This window comes from Heloderma suspectum, chromosome 3 (assembly GCF_057233095.1).
Source record: "Heloderma suspectum isolate Gila_16-S chromosome 3, 16-S_ref, whole genome shotgun sequence".
NCBI lineage: Eukaryota > Metazoa > Chordata > Lepidosauria > Squamata > Helodermatidae > Heloderma > Heloderma suspectum.
In genome coordinates, this window is record NC_139460.1 from 260737213 (window position 1) to 260760771 (window position 23559).

General features: G+C 45.5%; 1 protein-coding gene across 1 annotated transcript; it reads right to left on the reverse strand.

The window, feature by feature from the left end:
* Positions 1-1982: 1982 nt before the first annotated feature.
* FGF8 (fibroblast growth factor 8) lies at positions 1983-22117 on the reverse strand. Its single transcript, XM_084846504.1, has 5 exons — positions 22086-22117; positions 21877-21913; positions 19540-19720; positions 7494-7600; positions 1983-3517 (listed from the first exon to the last, which is right to left on the reverse strand). The coding sequence occupies exons 1-5, from the start codon at positions 22115-22117 to the stop codon at positions 3230-3232; spliced, it is 645 nt and encodes a 214-aa protein (XP_084702630.1). The 3' UTR covers positions 1983-3229.
* Positions 22118-23559: the final 1442 nt, after the last annotated feature.

Genomic DNA, 23559 nt, shown 5'->3' on the forward strand with positions numbered 1-23559 from the left:
TGCTAGAAGCCCTCCATCTGGAGGCAACCAATCTCTTATAGCTTATACCACAAGAGTATCAACTCCTTTAACAGTGCAAACCTATACATGTTTACTCAAAATGAAGCCCCATTGAGCTCAATGGGACTTACTCTCAAGTACGTTGGTATAGAATTGCAGCCTAATTTTATTTAAAATATTTTATACCACTTTATATTAACAAATATCCAAAACTATGGTTGTATCCAGTGTGAGTCCTGCTTAGAGTAGACCCATTGAAATTAATGGACAAGTTAGACTAACTTGGATACAACCCCAATACTTTTGTGGTACAAACTATCAGATGCTGTCAGTTTAAACATGCTTGTAAAATAAGCTGACCAACCTCCTCCAATAATTTGAAACAAAATGCTTTTAAACTACCAAACTATTCTAAATCATTTTCTTCCATTTCCAACAAGAACCAGAATCAAGAATTTATCCAAAGTCAGCCATTCAAAGTTTCTAGTAACCACACATACAACTCTTCAAAAGCTGTTAAGAATCTGGATACCACAGCAAGCCTTGAGAAATACTTCCATTCTAAGTCTTTTCAAAGCAAACAATTAGTTACATTGTTAAAATGTCCACAAGAAACACAACTCCATTCCAAACAGCTGCTGTGATGACCTGCCCCTGGAGAGTCAAAGCCAGGTGCCAATCCTTAAAGGATTCACAGCCCAGAGTTTTTTCTCACCTCTCCTGTTTGCAGATTTTCCCCTCCCAATTCTCACCGTTCACTCCTGGAAGATTCCTGTCCCTGCTGGAAATCACACAGCCAGAGAGCAAGCCTCATTTATACTAGTAGAATTTTTAATGCACATATTAAATAAATATTTCAAGCCATTTCATATTTAATTTGTATACAGTAATCTTTTTTTTTAACCCTCAAGGTGATGAAAGGCAAACTATCAGAAAAAGATGTTCTGTGACAGCAAGTCAGCTCCCAGTTTTCATACACTGACTTGTTAAAAGTATTTTCCCTATTGTTATTTTAAATAATCCTTTGCAAGTACTCCTTTTTAATCAAAAGTCTGGCACAGAATCTCTCCCTCCTTCTCACCTTTCGAAGTATTAGTTAAGCCTTCTGAAGTTCCTGCTTTGACAAAAGATGCCATCACAGCCCATTATAGGCTTGTGTGGCTGAACCCATTCTGGCTCCCTGCAGAGAAATAAACTGGGATGCAGGCAGTAGGCAGGCAATATTTTCAGTGGGATTAAAGACCAACACCAGCATCCCTTACAAAGAAGCGAGAAAGGTAACCACAGTTTGCTTGTTCAGAAGAGGGTAGGGCAGGGGTAGGCAGCCTTTTTGGGCCATGGGCACATTTGGCAATTTAAGGAACTGTCCTGGGCACCACCACATGGCTGCCATGGGGGGCATGACAAAGAATAAGTAACCTGCCCAAAGGCTGAGTAGAAGGGAGAGGAGGGGTTTGAGCCCCAACACACTAAACAACTCCTTTGAATCCAGTTTTCAAGACTATCAGAAACTTATTTCACAGCAACCGGTAAGAAAATGTGTTAGTTGTTTTGTTTTTTTTCTTTGAAGTGGGAAGGGTAGGGTACCTTGGCAGGAGCTGAAAAGCAGGTTTGTGGGCACCGTGTTGCCTACCCCTGGGGCAAGATCATCACTGATCAGGCCACTGTACTAGTCAGTGACTAGTTTTCCTCAAGGGTCATTTTGACAAAGTGTAGACTGTAGGCAAGGTTGCAAACTGTAGGTTGGTAAGCGGAGGGCCAAGCAGCATCTGTCAGGGGACCAGATCTGGGCCACAGGTTCCCAACTTGCTAATGCCTAGCCTAAGGGGAGCATAGTTTCCTTTCTTGTTCTCCTCATGACTTCCTGGAGAGCACACCTCAGCTTCCCCATGAATATAATTTGCATGAGAATTCTACTTGGCCTGATGGGAGGCTTAGGACAAAGAAGTACCTTAGAAACTGAGGTGTAATGGGGAAAAATTGAACTCAGTGGCACTTTATTGTCAGAACAAATAATACAAAAATGTCTACACAGCAATAAAAAAAAAATGCAGACCACTGGAGACATGATGATTACCTTTGATAGAACAAACAAAGCAAAACTAGCAGCCCTCACCTCAGTACCACCTCATTGGTAGTAGTCACAGTGGTGCAGGTAGGGCTGCAGCTTGGAGTCAACGTCCAGGGCCCCATGTGTGTATGCAAATGACCACCCAGAGATCGACAGGTGATGAGGGCAGCAGATGCAAACTCCGCATTATTCCTGTACTCATGATGATGCTATGATTTAGGTGAGCTTAAAATGCACAGCTGCACATGCTCAGAGTATTTTTTTTGTCAGGATTGGTAAACTTTCTAACATATAAGGAATGTAAATGCAGTTGTAAAACATGGAATGGCAGTGGAGGAGAAAGAGAAAGGTTAGTTGTGTGTTTCACAACTGAAGTAATACACAGGGCCATCTAAAGTGGGGGAGGGCATAAGACTGTTAAGTCCAGGGTCTAAAATTACCTAGCTGCACCACTGGGTAGTCATTCTTTCTCCTCCTCCTCTCTTTTATTCAAAAGTGGAACAGCAACTGCAAGTCTCACCCAGGTAGTCCCAGCAAGATTCATTGGTTTCAAAAGGGAGTTGTACAAATTTGACTCCGCACAAGACTGCAGTCTGCAAATATCAGGGAACATCTCCTGCACTGACCCATGGAAATAAATGGAACTTGCAGAAATGCTCCTGATGGATTGCATTCTATTAAATTATTTGTTGTGTCTGAGGTAGAAATTTGGTCCCAAATCTATTTATTTGATTGAAGAGGGAATATGCTATGTTTACCCCTAGGTCAACTATCTCCTACCCACACCCACCCCACATTTAAAAAAACAGCAGTCTATTAAAACATAACACGGCCCCCCTCCCAACGGACTCAAAATGTTTCTAAGTGAAGAGCATCCCTCCACAAGTCTTTGAACATTACATTGCTTTTTCTTTAAAAAGCAATAAAGTTGGAATACAAAAATAGAGCCTCTTTTTGTTTTTTTTTAAAAAACACAAAACAAAGAATTATACACAACTAGATCAAGTTTTTTTTCCTCTTCTTCCATCCCCTTTTAAAATCATCATCATCATCATCATGGGTAAGTCTCTAGTCATTGTCCATCAATTAAGTCTCTACACAACGTCCTCCAGCAAAAGGGAAAGGAAGGTGGACCTGAGTGGCACTAGGAGGGGCGGGTCAGGGAGTTGGCTTGGGGCTGGAGTTCCGAGTCCTTTTACTCCTCCGGTTGAACGGGTAATTGAGAAATTCGAAGCGTCTGTGAGGCTCTGTTGTTTGGTGGCCCTTGGGCAGCCTCTTCATGAAGTGCACCTCACGCTGATGCTGACGTGTCTTCGAGCCCTTGCGGGGACGCCCCTTTCGGGTGAAGGCCATGTACCATCCTTCGTACTTGGCATTCTGCAATGCCGTGTAGTTGTTCTCCAGCACAATCTCAGTGAAGACACAGTCCTTGCCTTTGCCATTGCTCTGCAGATGGAAACAACAGCAGACAATAGAATATATTTAAAAATGGAAGATCCCACTCCTTTCATCTTTTCCTTCATCAGCTCAAATGCGATGCTCAAAAGCTAGCTTAAGCCTCTTGGTACACATTTTAAGGTGTCTCATGCTTCCTTTTGTACAAGGGCACGAAACCACTAAACTGGCTTTAGATCCACTGCATGCCCTTGTGCCAGCCACCCTTAACACAACAACCGGCATTCTCTAATTATGCACCAAAGGCACAGTTTTTAAATAACGCTCTTTAAAAGTTTATTTTCCATTTTGTACAAGCCACAACAATCAAGACATCAAATCCAAAGTTTGCGATAAGTATGAATTATAACACTAGGGGTATCCACTAGCATTAATAATTCATATTTGGCTAACTGAACACTCAATAAACATATATTTCCAGAAATCTCTGATTCCATAGTTGGAAATTGAGAAGGACATCTGAGATCTCCCTCCTACACACACACACACACACACACACACACACACACACCTATCTGTTTCCTCTAGCTGTTTATTAGTTGATGAAGTTGTGTCTGGCTAAAGTGCATCTTTCACTGCTTTAATGTGTAGACCTAAACTGATAGAGAAGATACCACCTCCTGAAGGTGCAAAGTATCCTTAGCACTTATTAGAAAACCTGGCAGACCTGGGATGTTGCTAATGAGTGTCACTTTGTTTGAATGCAGCCCAACTCATTAGAGATTCAAATGGGACTGTTAGGGGCCCCACATTCAACCTCAACCTGACACTTTGCACCAACTGGCAAACTCACAGGGCCACCCCCACCCAAGAGAAACCTCTTGGATCATGAATTCCTAGTCTTCCACACATCCTCAACCTTCCACCAGGACAGAGAATGTAAGACAGCTAGCAAGTGTATGATTATGTGCAAAGAAGAATGTTCAGTTTAACTGAAAATGTTCCCCCTGGAACTGCAAAGAACTCTGGAGCTATGAGCACAGCATGGACCCATTGAGGAGACAGCACGTACTGCAGCTTACTCACTGCAGGTTGGGACTGGTAGCTGCTATTGGTTGATCCAGATATTTAGACTCCTGGGTGTACACCTCAAGTACAAGCCCCATCAGCTCTACCACCCCAATCCATCCCTGAGAAACAAAGCAAAACCAACAAGCACTCAAATAGGCCTCGGAATACAAGCAACCCATTCCTCTCTGTCCCTGGTTGGTTCTAGTCTGGAACGAGTCACACCTACAGCACATCCAGGACAAAAGTGAAAGAAATTGGAGGACATCTAAGTGAGCAGGACAGCAAGAATGATTATAGGTCATACAGCTCAATACTCGTGGGTAAGCCAGTAATTCTACAGAGAGGGGAAACTGTAAGGTCATTGCTAATAAAGCAAAATCAGTGCTTACACAGGAATGCAGAACACTGCCTCAGCCCGAGTCAGACGATTGGTCCATCTCGCGCTATTGTCTGCCCCAGCTTTTCCCAACCCAGTGGCCTCCAGATGTTTTGGGCTGCAGCTCTCAGAATTCCTGACTATCGGCCAAGCTGGCTGGGGCTGATGTGAGTTTAGTCCAAAACATGTGAAGGGCACCAGGTTGGGGGAGGCTGTTCTACCCTGACTGGCAGCAGCTCTCCCAGGTTTCAGACAGGGGTCTTCCCCAGCTTTATGTAGAGACCCCTTGGATTAAGGCGGGGACCTTCTGAATGCCAAATATGCACCACTGCGCTGTGATGCTTCCCCTACTTTGTGGCTTGGCTTGGCTTGGCTTATGGGCGGTGGGGGGGGGGGGAGTTAACATTTTGTGCAGTTCTGCCCAAGATGTGAAATCCTGCACCAGTAAGTACTGCATGTCTACCAGCAGGTTGAACTAGATGATAAGGAGATGACAGGAAAAGAGGATGCTTGCTGACAGCTGTATTCATGTGGAGGGTTTTCCATGCCAATTCTTACATTTTCTTTCATTCGAGCATATAATATCAGTGTATAGTTACAATGGTGCAATGGAGCCAGGGCTTGCAGGTAAACAACACCATCACTTTTTTATTAGCAGGGATGCTGATGTCATTTGCCATCCTATTCAGACTTCCCTGTTCCCTCTGAGCTTAGCTGCAATCCTCACCATAGTTGGGGAAAATGAAGTCTCCCAGCAACAATATATTGTTCCCTGTTGTAAAGCAAAGTATTTTGGGGTGGCTGGGTCTTGAATGGGTAACAAAGACCCAAAAGCTCTGCTCCAGGTGGAGATGAACATTGTTAGGACTGCTGTATTGCTGTAGATCCACAGTTGCCTGAATTGTTGGACTCTCCTTGCTGGGTGTAGCTATGAGGAACATGGGCGGGAGAGTGCTGCTGCTCTCATGTCTTGCTTGTGGGTTCCCAGTCAACAGCTGGTTGGCCCCTGTGTGAGCAGAATGCTGGACTAGATGGACCCTTGGTCTGATCTAGCAGGGCTCTTCTTATGTTCTTATGGGCTTATTGTCATGATGAGCACCTGCACTTCCAAATTTACCGCTACACCACTGTACAGTTAACAACGTGCAGAACTGCATGGCACGAGGCAGGGGAAGCTGCATTTGTCACCTGTTACATCACAGGTACTAGTTCTAATGGGTGCTTATGATGGTCTCAAAACCACACTAAAGCCTGCCCCAATATAGTGCCCTCCAGATGTATTGGACTACAACTCCCATCATCTCCAGATAGCATGGGAATGATGGGAGTCATAGTCCAGTGCTTTTGGAGGACACCAAGTTGGGGAAAGCTGTAATCTCAAGGGGAATGGAAGCATTTGCTGGCAGCACAGTGTCTCTTCACAATATAGAGCTGCTGTTCAAGTGCTGGGAAAATGAGACTTCCCCCACATTGGAGACGCCATGCAAAGATGTCATCTAGATGCAAACCTTCATTTTGCAAACATGTACTGTATACTTTATTAGAAACTTTTTGGCAAAATGGGCAGCGTAAGCCTGTGCATGTTTCTTCAGAAATAAATCCCACTGAGTTCAATGGGGCTTATTCCCAAGTAAGCACACATAAGGCTTCAACCTTTGTCATTTTTATCAAGGCTGAGGCAGGAAGACATAGAGTGCATGCGATACTAGCGCCAATAGCTATGTTGTGGGAAGGGACCATGGTAACAGAAGTGAATATTGTGAAAGTTCCCTTTGGTCACACAATCCCACATCTAGAATCCTTCCTGTTTCTGAACCATTAAAGCAAAATCTGTTTGCAATGTCTCAGTTCTCTTTCCTTAATCATGAGGTAAAAAAAAAAAGCTGTCCTTTAAAGAAAACAACCGATCCTCCTGCCAAAAAAGGCAACACTTAAACATTAAAGATGCTCTCAGAATTCCAGTCAACCCCCTCTCCACCAGATGCTGCTGTGGGATGCCAGAAGCCAAAATCACAATGCATGAATGTCTAATCCAGGGCTGCTTGTTCACCTGCCTCTGGCCCAGACAAGGGTGGGGGTGAGGAGGAACAGCAGCAGATGCCATGCCTACTCACTCACTGGCTTTCTGCCTATCAAGCAAGCAAGTGGTAGCCATGATGAGAAAGAGGATGAGGAGCAATAATAATTGGTGCAATGGCAGTGAGAAGGTGGACTCACTGGAGGAGCGGGCCCATTGAGGGTGGCTTGTCCAAGGGCCCTGCAAGATCTGGAGCTGGCATTGGTCTAGTCCCATTCCCTCTCCCCATCTACAGAGATGTGTTTGAATGTTACTGAGTGTGTGGCACTGACTGTGTCTAGTGGCAGTCGTTTCCAGATGCTATTGAAAGATATGGAACTTGAACCAATGTATTCAAATGGGCTAACTTGCAGGCTCAGTTGTATGCCCCTTTGCCATTCCATCCACATATTTTGCTCTCCCAGGGTATTCAGCTCCTCCTTCTGTCTGACTGCAAGCCATCTTACCCACACTCTTATCATGCCCCAGGAAGCCTTGTAAACTTCACTTGCTTGTCTCCTTACCTTGCCAATCAGCTTTCCTTTCTTGTTCATGCAGATATAGAATCCTGTCTCAGCCCCCTTGATTCTCACTCGGCTCCCAAATGTGTCTGTCTCCACTATGAGCTTGGCTGGAGGGTAAAAAGATGACAAAAGAAGTCAGGTGAATGTTACAAGATGGACACCACACAGAGTTCCAAGAGGAAAAGCGGTCTCCCAGAATGAGCACTTTCTGAGGCAGCAAGATTCACACAACGAAGGCCAAGGATGCTGTGTAACTATTGTTGTGTAAGGATGCAGTAGTGGTGTTCTGTGAGATCAGGGTGGATCAAGAATAGGAATCCAATGGAGTTCAGGTGTGGGATACTTATGATTCTTGTGATAAGGGGCAACATTTGATAACGAGCATGCAGCATATGCTGAAGGAGGTCTTGGACATGCAAACAGATTGCAGCTTCTGGTCCCTGCCCATCCCTTTACTGTATTACCTGGCCAACACCATGACCACCCACCTTCTTCATCTATCCCATTTTTTAAAAACCCAAAATATGTGCAATCCTAATGTTATGGAAATATGAAAAATGTTATGGCAAGTTAAATTTATGCATTAGGTGTTTGTTCGTTGGAATGTGGGTGCAAAGTACACTCAATCCATTATATAATGCAAGGATAACTTGTACTCTGAACTAAGGGGAAGATATCATTTTGGATTCTGTACTGGAAGCAAAGGCAGGTAGAACAATGCTTTACAGGTAACCCAGAACCACTTCACACATTACTTTGTTTCTTGGGCATGGATGCTAGTCAGAGTCAATAGAAGAAGGCACAAATGGCAACTTGAGTGTCTTTTTCACTCTGCATGTCAGGGATGGGGAGCAAGTTTTAGGTGACGGGCTGAATTGTCCACCATTAGGCCCTCTGTGGGTTGGATGATATCAGTGGTGGTGGCCACTGCTGCTGGCATTGCCCTGCCCATTTTGCCTGTCTCCGTGCTGAGAGAGGCATGGAATCCCCAGCCTCTCAGCATGGAGAAACACACCCAGCCAGTACCGGGAGCAGCAACTGCTGAGTCCCCAGCTTGGGGCTGGGGAGACACATGCTTCATGAAAGGACTTTGCTGGTGCTGGGAAGAACCGCCACTCCCAGCGTCTGCTGGGTCCCCATTTTCACACAGCATACATCAGTCCCATGGGAGCATCATGCAAACAGATTCAGCCAGTGCTGGGAAGAGCAACCACTTCTCCCAGCACCACCTGCATCCCGTTGTTATCTTCAGTCTGAGATCAGAGATAACAGCGTGGATTCCCCTGCATGCTGCTCCCCCTCCAATACTGTATGCAAAGATTGGGAAGTCACTATATGTACTCACTCCCTGATCTGCCTACCACAGTCTTCCCTAGCCTGGTGCTCTCCAGATGTTGTGGACTTCAACTCCCATCAGCCCCAGCAATCTTGGGAATTGCAGTCCAAAACCTCTGGAGAGCACCAGGATGGGGAAGGCTGGTCTGCCCATAGCAGCAACAAGACAGACAGACAGACACATGTGCACACACTTCTATTCACATGTTAACAAAACCTCTTCAGAAAACAGTCCTAAACACAAACAAGAGTCAGAGTCAGACCTATTTTCAAAAGGTAGCCAAAAATGGTGACTCCTGCAAGTCTCCCAATACTGGATGCTTCTCTTATTGCTTCAGCTACTGAAACCCAGGGCCTCCCAGCTGTTATTTACAACAAACAGTCCTCAGTCCACTAGCTGTGGCAAAAGAATGAAGCATATGACTGTGGCACACAACTCAGAGAGGCTACAGCAGCCTTCCCCAACCTGGTACCCTCCAGATGTTTTGGACTACAACTTCCAGGATTCCTGACCATTGGCCATGCAGGCTGGGGCCAATGGGAGTTGAAGTCCAAAATGTCTGGAGATTACCCTGTTGGGAAAGTCTGGGCTACAGAACACAAAGCCCTGGTCAGTGATAGCCTAGGAACCTCCTGTTTTACAAGAAAGGAATGTGATTTGGGTAACAGTGGGAGAATAATTTTCTAATTTGATATTCTCTTTGGCCCTCCTATTCTCATTGCATCTCTCTTCTGTGTAGGTCAGAAGATCCACGTGCTGGTTTAAGTCCCCGGTCTGACTTGCTCTGTATCAATGCTGACTTTGCAGCTGGTAGAGGAAGCCATGAAGGGTAAGGCCGGCCCCTTAATGCGTTTCACCTTCGTGAGAGTTGAGAGGGCATATTGATTTAGTCTCAGTTTTTTTAATGGAGGCATTGATTGACTTTCGAAGCAGCTATGCAAATCACAGATCAATGAGTTGTCCCCTTCTTCTTGCTGCTGCATGAACCCCAAAGAGCCGGAGCTGGCTGGTCGACCAGCCCCAGGGGGCCATTTCACCCACCCCATCCCAGAAAAGGCAAAACAACAATAACAACCCCAGAACATTCTTGTTCTGTGCAGCAGTTTTGTCGTGTTCGTGGTTGTGGACTTAAGGTGTCTGATGAAGGACTGAAAATCTGGTTTTCCCTTTTATGACCTTAAAAGGAGGATGCATTCCTAAGCTGGAACTCAAGCAGCCATTTTTCTGCTGATGCCTGAACAACTGCAGAGCTTGTTTCCCTTTGCTGAAGCAGCACAAGTTATGAGAATTTAAATTCTAGCCATGTCAGTGAATGGAATTCATCATGTCTTGGGTACAGACAGAACAGCTCTTCCATGTTTGATCTTGATGTCTGTCACTCTCTCTCTCATACATATGCACACCAGAACTGGGAGGAGACTCCACCAAGGCTTGAGCTAGGTCCAACTTGCTGCTCCTGTCTTTGGGGCACAAAATCCCAGCTACTTTGCTCAGCTACAGTTCCTACAAAAATAGGGTCGCCAAGCATCCTCTTTTACAGAGAACAGTCCTCTATTTGAAGGGCTGCCAGAGGACTGTCCTCTATTTTGAAGACATCCTGTGTTTGAAGAGCTATCATAGAAAATATCATAGAATCATAGGGTTGGAAGGGGCCTACAAGACCATCGACTCCAACCCCCTGCTCAGTGCAGGAAGCCTGATTCCCAGGTGGTCTCCCATCCAAGTACTAACCAGGGCTGACCTTGCTTAGCTTCTGACCTGTCCAGTCCAAATCCAGTTTAAAGGAAAAGGACCATCAGAAAGATGAGCTGAGCCTTGCAGTCACCCATCAGCAGCACCTAAGCAGCAGACTGAGCAAGGCACACAGGTCACCTGGTCTCAGGTTTCACACTATGGCGAGATGTTCTGTGTTTCTATTTAACTTATTATAATAATAATCTCTACATCTGCATCTATACATATAAATTAGCATATGGATATTTTATGTAAACATGTGTCCTCTTTTGTCCTCTTTTTTGGTGAGGGATGCCCTCTTTCTTGGCAATTCACAAGTGGCCACCCTATTCCTAGCCCTCATGGTTAGAGAGGACATTTTGACTAGATGTGGGCAGGTTCTGATTTCATGCTACCAAGCTCTTACAGGGGTCCAGGTGCAGTGGTATGGAGAGATTCAAAGGACACCAGATGGTGGCTGACCAAAATGGCTGACTATTTTGTTTAAGCACAGGTCTGCCATATCCATAGTGAAAGCAGGGCTGGCGGGAGCAATTTTAAGAGAGCTTCAGCTATGGGAGGTATAGAAATGTAATAAATAATAATATTTATCACATAATAAATAATAATATCACATAATAAATAAACATTAATATTAATATTAATATTAATTATTAAAAATAATAATAGCAAAAGGGATGCAGCCCCACCCCAGTATCAGAGCCTGTCTGGGTGGGGATGGATTCTAGCAACAGACAACAGAGAGATAGGCTGCAGGATGGGGGAGGGTTCACTTCCCTTGAGTTGCATGTCCCTTTTGCTCTTAGAATTGCCCCCCTCCCACTTCTTACATTATTGGGGCCAGACCAGATTTAAACCACTTAAATTATGCATCTGCATAATTTGAGCCCAGTGCCAGCTCTGAATTTTTTGAGGGCCATTGAGCAAGACATCCTCATTGGACCCCCTCCCTCAGCGAGTCTACTTTCTCACTGCCATTGTTACCAGCTGCTATTGCTCCTCATCCTCTTTATCATTGTTCCTACCACTTGCTTGCTTGACAGACAGACAGCCAATGAGCAAGTAGGCAGTGGCATCTATTGCTTCTCCTCTCTGCCATAATTGTCTGGCCAGAGCAAGAGGCAGATGAACAAGCAGGTTGCAGTGGTGAAAAGGATGAGCAACTCCAAGGGGCTATTGTCAGTGGGCCCTTGCTGGAGTGTGGGCCCCTGGCAGGTGCCCAACCATACCTACCCTTGGCACCAGCCTTGTTTGGGCCCAAGTGGATAATGATTACAGACTGGGCCATACCCTACTATAGGTGGAAATTGTAAAGGAGAAATAAGCTCCAACAGGTGATATGATGGATAGAGCATAGGATGGACAGGTTGAAAGGTAAGCCATGAAGCTCAAACACAGTAGATAATCTATTAGTAAAATGAGAGTGAGTGTAGGTCAGAAAGGAAGGACAGGTCCTTGGGAATTAGGAAGGGTGTAGCAAGAGCTCAGTAAAATGGTTTCAGGTCAAGTCTACACGACAAGTTGATCAAACTGAATAGTGGGAGAGATTCAATTACACTGTTGTTGTTGTGTGCTTTTTTACAGGAGTGGCATATTACTGGAGTCTCTGGGACTCCTGTGGACCCCACCTTGACTCAGCAGCTCTCTGTCTTAAAGTCTCCAGACGCAGCAAGTATTTACAACTGCTACAGTAGTAGAGGAAACAGTGAGCCAGTGCCTATTCTAGAGTCCAGAGTTCGAGACCTACTGTACATGACAAGTGCTCAGCTAGAAGCATAGGAAGCCACTCTAGGGGAGAGGTGTTGTAGAGTTCCTCACACCAAGGTTATGCCTTCTCAAACTGTATGTGGTTTGTGGCATCCATGCCTCTAGCCATTGTGTGCTCCACCATTTCCACAAATACAAAGTTTCTCTGTAAGGACTTGAAAGGAGGATCTAAAGCTTCCTTTCCCAACTGGATGCCCTCCAGATGTGTTGGACCAACTCCCAGCATCCCCCAGCCAGCATGGGTTCCAGGATGGGACAGGATGATCTAAAGAGCTTTGAAAACTGATGAGGAAAAGCCATTCTTGTGCATCCCCTTTGTGCCTGGGTGATTTTCCCCCCAAGTGCAGACCCTACTTCACTGAGTTTGTTCTAATCATTAAACACAAACTCCCCTGCTCTATTCCCCATGCTCAGCCAACCAGATTATGGCACCTCAACCTTTGTGGGATAGTTCTGCAAGTCCCCCGTCAAAGGCAGTAGCACAAAATTCACCTGTGCTGGAATCTGGAGAAGGAGCAGAATAGCCTTGCAACAGGGAGGAGCCATCATTTTTTCCCCTTCACACACACACACACACACACACACACACCCTTTTAAAGACTGGTTGACAGCACACTGATGTAAAGGAGAAGGAGCAGCATTCAGATGATCAAAAGTAGACTTCCCCCACCTAGTGCCCTCCAGGTGTGTTGGACTACAAACCCCATTATTCTTAGCCAATGAATTGTATTCAAACATACCTGGACTACACACCAGGTTGAGGGTTGTAGTCCAGCCCCCAACCTGGTGCCCTCCTTATCTTGATCAAAAGGGGGGGGGGGCTTGCAGGAGAACTGAAACTGACTAGACCCAGTGCAAAGTTTGGAGAAGCTCACTGACAGTATCATCCCCAGGCAGTAAATCCACCTGAAGCCTTCAGTACAAAAGGACATGATCAGTAGTGACACTTAGGTCGGAAATACACAAAAGGAGACAAACACGGGTTTCAAACCCTATGTTTGCCTCATAATGCTAATAGAGGGTGGTGTAGAAGAGAACTGGCAGGAGATGCTTAACCCTCACCCCACCCACAAATTCCCCCTGCAAATGTCCTTCTCCTTGCCCGCCCCCCTTGCCAGCCATTTTAACCCACCATTTCCCCAGCCAGTCTCCAATACTAAAAGTAAGCTCCTGGGTGGGGGGAAAACTTGGAAAGGGCATTTGCAGGGGGCAGTGTGGATGCAGGAAGGGATAAACCCCTTCTTCCTCCCTCCAACCAGTCCTCCCCCAACACCCTTGCACTTGTCTTGCCTTAGTAAATGTGAGTTTAGGAATGCACATTTGTATAGGTAACACAGACTTCTTCCCCAACGTGACACTTGTTTGTGCTACTAATAATAAAGGAAAAGAGCCATTTTTAAACAGATTAGACATTTTAGTGAACAAAGCTTTCTCATTTGAACTTCAGACACAGCAAACAATCAAAGGAATTATTTAAGCATCAGTTGTGAAAATGTCCAGTGTCCAGTGACCAAAATATGAAAACTTACTGCCAGGGGAGCAGATGGACAATAGAACTGATAAGTGACTTTGTCCCACTTTGCCTTGATACCAGTTCATTTTAGCTGTCATGCAATTCCCCTTGTGGCACACTGAGCACTAGTGTTCACATCACCACATGGTTGACGCATGGGGCAAGGGATACTTGTGTTCAGGCTGCCTCACTCATTATCAGTAAGACTGTGTGTGGGAGGAGATTATCCACTAGCCAACCATGACACACAACCATATTCCAGACAGCAGCACTCTAGATCACAATGGTCCTGCTAACAGGGAGGAAGTAGTATATCGTCCCAGTGACAATATGTTTGAAAACTAGGAAAATGTGTATTATCAGTGAAACAGAAGGTGTTCCTGAAGGCAAGATGTTTTAGGTCCCATCCAAGCACATACTGCACATTTGATACCCTAGTATAAACATTGCCTAAATAAGTTCTAGAAGAGTTTTTTGTCTGCGTAGGAACACTGGAAGCTGCCTTAGTATAGGATGATTGGTCCATCTAGCCCAGTATTGCCGGCACTGACTAGCAGTGGTTCTCCAGGGTTTCAGGCAGGAGTTTTCACAGCCCTACTTGGAGATGCTGGGGATTGAACCTGGGAACTTTTGCATGCAAAGCATGTTCTCTACTACTGACCTATGGCAGGGGTTGGCAACATATGGTCCTCCAGATGTTTTGGCCTACAACTCCCATCAACCCTAGCCAGCATAGCCAATGGTGAGGAATTATGGGAGTCATAGGCCAAAACATCTGGAGGGCCACAAGTTGCCCACACCTGAGCTATGGCTTCAAGCTCAACAGAGCAGCCAGACACTTGCAGGTGTAGATCTTTTTATTTGATTTATAAAATAATTTTTGGCCCTTACAGGGCTTTTGACTCTTGACTTTGGCTGTATGCAGACCTCTCCTTTTGCTCTGTGATTTGGTGTCCTCAGCCAGGACAAAGGGATGGGGTGTGTCCTATCTGACTAGGATTGTGGGAAATCCTTCAGTGCTTTGGCTATGAAGTCAATACTTTAAGCAGCTTTCCCTAACCTCATGCCATCCAGATGTGTTGGATTGCAACTCCCATGCTGGGTGGGAATTATGGGAGTTGCAGTTCAAGGCTAGATGAACACAGTGCTTTTTATCAGTATTGAAGTGCACTGATAACCTTTGGTATCATTATACATTCCAGTTACCTCTTTTCCAGTGTTATTTTCCACTTTTTATTCTGTATGATCCAAAATATCGCAACAGATGTCCTTGTGTGCACTACGAGGTATAAATGCACAAGAGGGATATAGCATCATCATGATGGGATCATAACAATATAACATGAGGTGAAGATCTGGCCCAACTTATCTGGAGGGCACCAAGTTGGGGATGGTTGGTTTAAAAGGTCACTACATTCCTTAATGCTTCTTTCTTAGTAATCCTTGAAGAAGACTTGATAGCTTTATCAAACCCCACCCTCTCCCTTTTGCCCTTAGCTTGCAGGGGAGCAGTTTGTTTGTTTGATTTCTATCACATCTTTCAATCCAGAGCTGGCTTACAGGGCTTGTTCTGTGGTTTGCCACTTGATTGGAGCTAAAATAAAACAACCGTAGACCTCATTGGACAGATCATGGATGCCAGTTTCATGTTATTAGCTAAACAGTGTCATTTTTATAAGCAGTAGAATGTTGAGGCTTATAATGGCAGAATGGGGTGGTGGGTGGTGGTTGTGACTCACCTTAACTAAAGGGGCACTCCCGTGCTCCTTCAATAAAGAATTAAATCCAAGATGAAAATAGGATAACAATCTTTGGCCTACTGCCTTAAATGTCCTTGAGCTAATGGAAGGTACATTATGCAAGGGGTGTGTTATTTCACAGGCACTGAGAGCGCATACCACTACCACCCTGAATATTGCCATACAGCAAGTCAATAATGGGCCTGGAGTAAGCTTTGAGATTGATTGTGGAGAGCAACAGTCCTTTCCTTGGGTAAGAATCGGGGTGTGAGATATTAGTGCAGCCAGGCACAAGGAAGGCTACGCTTGGCTGGACAGAATCCTAAAGCAAAGGGCCCTGAAGATTTGGCCCAAATAAAGAGCATGGTAGAAGCCTTCTTTCCCACAGAAGCACAGATTGTCTCATATCCAACACCAGGGTATTATTCCACCCTCATTCTCATAAGAACATATGAGCAGTCCTGCTGGATCAGCCAAAGGCCTTTCTAGTCCAGCATCCTGTTTCCACAGTGGCCAACCAGATACCTATGGGAAGCCCACAAGCAGGACACAAGGGCAATAGCTTTCTCCAACTGTTGTTGGCCAGCAATTGCTGCTCCTGGGGGTAGCATATAGTCATCATGATTAGTAGCTATTGACAGCTTTATCCTCCATGAATTTTCTAATCCCCTTTTTAAAGCCACCTAAGTTGATGGTCATTAGTGATAGCAAATTCCATAATTCAACTAATCGCTGTGTGAAGAAGTTTTGTCTTCATGGGATGACCCCAGGTTGTAGGAGGAGAAAAATCTCTCTCAATCTTGCTCTCTCGCTCTCCTTTCCCCACACCATGCATAATTTTATACATCTCTATCAAGGCCCCTCTTACTCACATTTTTTTTAAAACAAAAAAGCCTCAAATATTGTAACCTTTCCTCGTAGGGGAGTTGTTCTAGGCCCAAGATTATTTTGCTTGCCCTTTTCTGCACGTAGGCAGCGGTTCCAGCTCTTCAAGTGAACATGTTCTGCCTGTAGAAGGCCAGGGCCTGACTTCCACAAGGCTTATCCCCTCCTCTGCCCCTCAGCAAGGGGCCACCACACACAACATGAACAACTGTTCCATACATGTGGAAGAGGACGGGCTAGAAAACAACCATATCATTGGCCTGGGACACAAGAGCAATAACGAGATGATTCGTACTTTGCTAATACAGCTACCTAGATAAACCTTTTCAAGTAGGCCTGGAGCCTTTACATAACACTGTCATCTCTTGGTGCTCCAAATCTTGCCTCTCTCTCTCTCCCATGTGCATGTTGGGCTATATATGAATTACAGCATCACATCACTACTTCCGACCCATTACAACCCCTTTAATTTTAGCACTTCTCCTGCCTATAAAATATTAACATCTGCAGAACTCCCCCTGCCAAACAGCAATTGGACCCCCGACTCCTCTTCATTGAGCCACATAGACAAGGTCCCCTTATTTATCTGTCTTTGGGGGGCACGAGCAAGGGAGGTCGATCAAGAGAGCAGTAAAAGGTTTAAAGAGCATCAATTTCCATGCTCTCCCTCTGCTGACTGATGGAGAGACACAGAAAAGCAGCCCTGAACAGAGGCAGAACAACACATGCTTTTTTCTCTTCCACCTTTTCAAAGGCTCTTTCTGATTTATTGCCTGTTGGTGGGCTTTGCCTTGCCACACGAGCCTCTTTGGTGACCGGCCTCCAGCGCTGAATCACTGCTCGCTTGGCAGGCCCCACTGGCCTGGAACTCTGCTCTGGAGCAGAGATGTGGATGAACAGTGGGGCAGTAAATGCGAAGAGCAAGGACAACCTGGCTACAAAAAGACATACCAGTGGAAGACACATCCCAATCCCAAAGTAACAAAATATGTAGGGCAGCCTTTCCACAGTAGCAAATTCTAGCCCTCAATCCCCTAATAGGCACAACCAGAAATAAACACAGCCATTATCATTCACTTCCAAACCAATTTCCCTCTCATACAGATAAAGACCATTTTAATCCAGATTATAGATCGCTAAACAACACTCAGAGGTGGACCAAGCTTTATGATCCATGGGGCTTTGCTCCTAATTAGAAAATTGAGTCAGGTATTGACAATCAAGACAGATAACCAAGAAAAATGGACCTGACATTAAGTCAGCCGTAAAAATGTCACAGCAGAGAAAATGGTCATTGGTGGAAATAAATCACTTTTTTTTTAATCTACAGCCAAAAAAAAAAGAAGCCAAATCAATACTATTTTTTTAAATTATAAAAACTTGAGGTTTTAATATAAGATGTTAATGGTGTGAAAGGTTGATTTTGTTTGGGGTGGGGGGAAAACTTAACATTTTCAACTCTATTCTTTCACTTCAGTGACAGATTTATCCCAGTAAAATTATGTTTCATGCTCAAACTTTGAAGGGAAAGTGGCTACGTAGATGCAGAAAAAATGCAGCGAGGCACACTTGATCCCCTAACTGGACTGCGAAGAGGAGAAAGTATTCAGGAAATGTTAAAAAAGGTGAAAGTAAGAAGAGTTTTAATAGCTCTTCCAGACATGGGGGTCTCTCCAGAGATTCATATAGAACAATCCTGAACCTCTATTTTAACATTTACAGACTTGCAACTCTTTTAAAACTTTACATCTGAAAAACTGCTTGTGTTCTCTTTCTGTTTTAGATCATTGCTCAGTTTGCTTCTTAGCTCCTTAACCTTTTGATTATGTTTTAATAGAGGTCTTTTCTTTGTCAAGCCACTCCCCTCATTTCATTCTACCCTTTCTTAATGTTATTTAAATCTAAAGTAACTTCTCTTTTTTATATAAGGTATTTAAGGGGACGATGACTTTTTTACTATATGGAAACAAACTAACCTCCCTCAAATTATAGCTGGTTTATGGCTGGGATATTTGGCTTGAAATGTTCAAATATATTTATATACATGTGGAATCCCCCCAGCTATTAGAGTTCATCATGAAATCTTCAGTCAGCCCAAAGCTATGAGATCAAGCCTGTTTCTGGCATAATAGTTCTAAGTGAGAAGAGGAAATTGTGACTGATGTGGAAGACAAAAAACCCTAATGATGATGTGTTCAAATATGTGCTTGCAACATAAGGATGCACATTTTCACTAATAAACTGAAAACAAAGCAAGACTAAGCTCCTAGCATCTCACCTAGCTTTGTACAGTGTCTCATGTATGTCAGGCATGTTACACAGAGGAGGCCAAAAGCCTTTATTGCAGCCAGTTTCGCTGACATCTCTGTCTTCTTGTATATGGTTTGACCATTTGAAAGGATAGCTAACACTCAAAACTAAAGGGCTTAAAGCTTTCCCTCTGCCCAGGACTCCCCTGTCATACCCATTTCTCCTAAAGAAGGAGAACCGCTGCCTGCCAGGTCCTATCATGCATTCCAAGGGTTTATGTTGCCAGAGCTCAGCTCCCAGGCTGCACTCAGAACATGGTTAGGGAGGGACAAGCTCTGCCTAAGATACAGCACAACTCCAGGGTTTTGTGTCCCGAGATGAAAACATCTTCCACAAGGCCTTATTTCTGTAATACTGAGATGCTATGGCTAAATTGTAGGAACACACCAACTGGTCAGTCCTTCTAAGCAGTTTGGGTATCTCTCCTGCCCCCCCCTCCCGCACACACACACAAAATAGATGTATATATTTTTTAATTTGCACCTCCTTCCCCTGCCTCCCCCGCATTTGAGTGGTCAAAGATCAGGTGTAAAAACAAAACCCACATCCCTCCTCATAAGCAGGGCTATCATCATCCTGATTCTCAGAGGGAAAGCAATGTACTATTATTACAAATATTGATTGCCACATTCTTCCATCACAAGCCCCCTGCCTTCTGAACGCTTGTAATGATTTCTGGCTAACAAAAGGGACGAAAATCATCAATTACTGGGCTGCATGAACGCCCTCCCCCAGTCCCGCTGCCCGCGCATAGAGCCTTACCGTGAGCATCTCCATCCTCTGCCATGGCATTGATTTTCTTGTTGTCCAGGATTTGCACGTGTTTCCCACTGGTCCGACTGTACAGCTGATAGGTCCGGACGAGTCGGCGGCTTAGTTGGTCGGTCACCAGGCTCTGCTCCCTCACATGCTGTGTAAAATTAGGTGGGGACTGAACAGTTACCTTTAGGAAATTAAAAAATATACAACACACCATTATAATCTCTACTCCTCTGAGAAAGACTATCTTGCCATGTTCCTGGTGTGTTTTGAGAAGGCACCGAACTGGTGCAGTGCAAAGCCAGGGGGTGGTATGAGAAACTCTGGCATTCTATCTGGGACTGAGAAATTACAATGCAGCCCAGACATCGATCACTGGGAAACTAGTGTGGAAATAAAGGGAACAAAGGTGTTCCTGGAACACTGGGCCAGAATCAGATGCCTTTGGCTCTTGGTTTATAACCAGCATGGCTTCTCAAATTTCAAACAGACCTCTCCAGATTTATGCACTGTTAAACCAGGTTGCAAACACAATAGAGTTGTATCAAGCATGGTCCCAATCCAGCTTGTGCCAATTAAAATCCAGGAAGACTCAGCAGGAATTGCTGAGACTACTCCAGATCACCCAGACAAACAAGCGCAAAAATGAACGTGCTCCATCATGCAGATCCATCTGATGCAAGACACTAGAATCGCCGGCACGACTTGCGTGCAATCACACCGTGCAATGCACATCTCTAGCTAGGTAACAATCCTATGGCTTTCAATTACTGGACTTGTTTCTGTTTCTTTAGTATTTGCTTTCCCGCTATTTCAACTGGCCCATTTGAGTTTTGCCCTGTAGGACTGCAAGGGCCCCTATGCCCTGGACCAAAGTAACTAGTGTCCGGGGGGGGGGGGCAGCCATATTTTATCCCCCTTAAACAGGGATCAGTTGTGTCAGCAGTCGAGGCAGTTCGGAATTGTCTTTCCAGCTAATATTTATGAGCCCTTCCATACACAGAGGCTGGCTGTGGGTTTCCCACCCCCTCACCCCCGCACACACACATTCAAAGTAAATTGTAAGCCTGTTATGGAATGATTTGGGCCGCGTAACTGCAGTTAGTTATACAATGATTTTGCCACTACCCAAATCTGTTTCTCTCCTCTCGCAGCCTGGTCTTAGGAGAATTCTTCCACCCCCTCTACATCTCCAATTCCTCTTTTAAGTCTGAAGGGGGTTAGTTTGCCCCTGACATTTATAAAGACGTATTCTGAGCAAATGTTGAGGAGATTTGTTCCTTTCAACCTCATGGGGTGGCCGTGCATGAAGTAACCTCTTCCTCCCCCTCCTCCTCCTCACCTTCAGCCCCCATGTCAAACGCTATGGCTCTTCCATACAAATGGGAAAGCAACCTCCTTCTCAAAGGGGGAGTTTATAGAGGTCTTCCCTTGACAATTTAGCTCACTTTTCCTTTGTGTGTGTGCGTGTGTGTGTGTGCACGCGTGTTTCCTATAGACGGTTCTTTTGATAATACCTCTGGATTCCCTTGCCTGCTCTGATGAGCAGACCATGTGGACAACCGTACAGCTCTTTGATTTCCATCTGATACCCCCAAAATACTACAACACTGCTTTTACAGAACTCCCTCACATTTAGAACAATCTTTGTAATTTAGGCTTAGGGAATTAGGGAATTAGGGGATAATTGTAATTTAAACGCAAAAGCTTACACCTGTTCTCTCTCTCTCTTTCTTGTGGGGGAATTTTTCTGAAAGCGTTTGTCTTTTGCTCTCTGGATTTGCAATCAATACTGACCAGAAAGGTTATAGATTCCACAGTATCAGTCTGTGTTGTTTAATATATTAATGACACCTAATTTCTAGCACAGAAGAATTAATAATATGGAAGTCTTTTATATTGTGAAATCATTATTAGAATGTGTGTTTCTGCAATACTTTAAAACTTTTTTAAAAAATCAAAATACCTGAACAAAAGTGATGACAATTTAAGATATAAAATTTGAGAAATATTTCAGTGCAATTTAAATTAATCAGAATCCATTTCCTGCCTTGTACTCTGCAGCACTGTACAACTCTTCCCTCATGTCTGCTCTTTCCATGTTTTGGCTAAGTATGCATCTATTTTTACTTTAACACCAATGTTCAATCTAGCATTTTGCATTTCATTCTCTGCTGCATGTATTTAATTGCTCAAACACTTCAGCTGGTTAGCTATACTTTTATAAAACTCCTTTTATAATGTTCACTTAAAAAAAAAAGCTTTAAAAAGTCAGATTTGGCTATATACTGCATACAAAACCAAAGAAGAAATTTAAAAAATAATAAAGTAGTTCCTTACCTGTGCCTGCAAGCAGAAAGCAAACAAGTGCAGTAGCCTAGAATAATGGAAAAGGAGGGAGGAAAGGGGAAAAAAAACAAAGTAGATGGTGAGATGATTTTGCCTTTGAAATGGAGCAGAAATAAAGATGGAAAATCAAGGAAGCTGTTTTTCGGGGGCGGGGAAGGGAAAGCCGGGAAACCCAAACAAATTAATCAGCGGTTACTTACAAATAGCTAAATATGGAAGAGAAGAGATTCATCCTGAGCGATTCTACAGGGTAACTTGATCGGTTACCGGAGCAGAAACAGGAGCTAGAGGCTCCGCCGGCTTGGAGTGCGGGGTGGGTGGGTGTTTTTTTCCTCCCCTTTTGTTTATTTTAACTTGCAGGATCCCGGGCTGGGCGGCTGTCGCCTCCTCTCTACCTCGCGCGTCGTGGCCACTCGCCAAGTCTTCCCGCAGATCCCCAAGCCGCAGTGACTCTTGAGTAGTGCTACAAGGGGCTCCCTCTGCGTGGCCAGCCCATGCCCTCGAGAGTCCGAAGGGGGCGGAGGGGAGAGCCCTCGCGGGACTGCTCCGCGGTCTCCAGCGGGCGTAAAAACTTACGCGCCGGCGATAGCAGAAGCGGAGAGGGAGCAGAGATGGGGGGGGGGGGTCCGGTGGCTGTCCGGTGAGGCTGTGGGGCGGACAGGAGGAGCAGGGCGCTGACTGTCAGGAAGGAGCCGGGGGCGAGGCAGGGAGGAGGCCGGCGACCCCCGCACAGACTGCTGCGCTGACAGCTCCTGCCCGGCAGGAGAGCAACCGGGGTCAGCGGCGGTTCGAGCCTCGGGGGCGGCTGGCCGCGCGCAGCCCCGGATCGCGGGCGGCGGAGCGGAGAGCTTGGCGCTGCGGCGGGGAGGGCGGCGGGAGCGTGGGTGGGTGTGCGCGCCGCTCTCGGAGCGCCCGAGGGGCAGTACGCACCGGCCCGGCCCTGGTCCCTCCTCTTGTGCGCTGCTCGCCAATGTGCCAGCCCCTTCTCATCTGTCCGGGGATGGCCCTCGACCACTTCTCACCCCCCCACCGCCCCCCGGCGGGACCGGGAGGCAGCGCTGGAAGGCACGCCGGCTGGCTGAGATGCGCCTTCAGGGGAATTTCTCTCTCGCGCGCTCTCTTTCACACACGCATCTTGCAAGGGAAGCGCGTGTGAATGGGAGGCCGCTGGAGAAGCTACCGCGCGCGCGTGTGCGCACAGCAGAATATACAAGCGCATCTCTCTGCCTTATCGTGACGCCAGCGAATGTACCTGTGTCCCAAGAGGCTGTAGGTCTCCCTGGCGTATATATCCACTACGCTTTCACACCAGCAACGTGTGTGTGTGTGTGTGTGTAATACCGGCGCCCATGGTAGAGGTGCCCAACACGAAGCTTAAGTGTACGCCCGTCTTGGGGGTGAAGCCCTCTGGTGAGATTTCGCCTTAGAATTGTCAAATCGCTGTGGAGCGATAGAAGTGTGTCTAAGCATCTGCTTTGTGTGGCCGGTGTGTGTGTGTGTGTGTGTGTGTGTGTAGGAATCGATGTTCTCGGGAGAGATGGCGTGTAAAGACTGGGATCAATGTTAGGGTATGCTTTCATAGTAAGCGCTATAAAAGTACCTTATGTCATATACGTGAGGGTATGAAGAGGGTACTGATGTAATCTTCAAGCATACACGTTGCTCTCCTGCCCT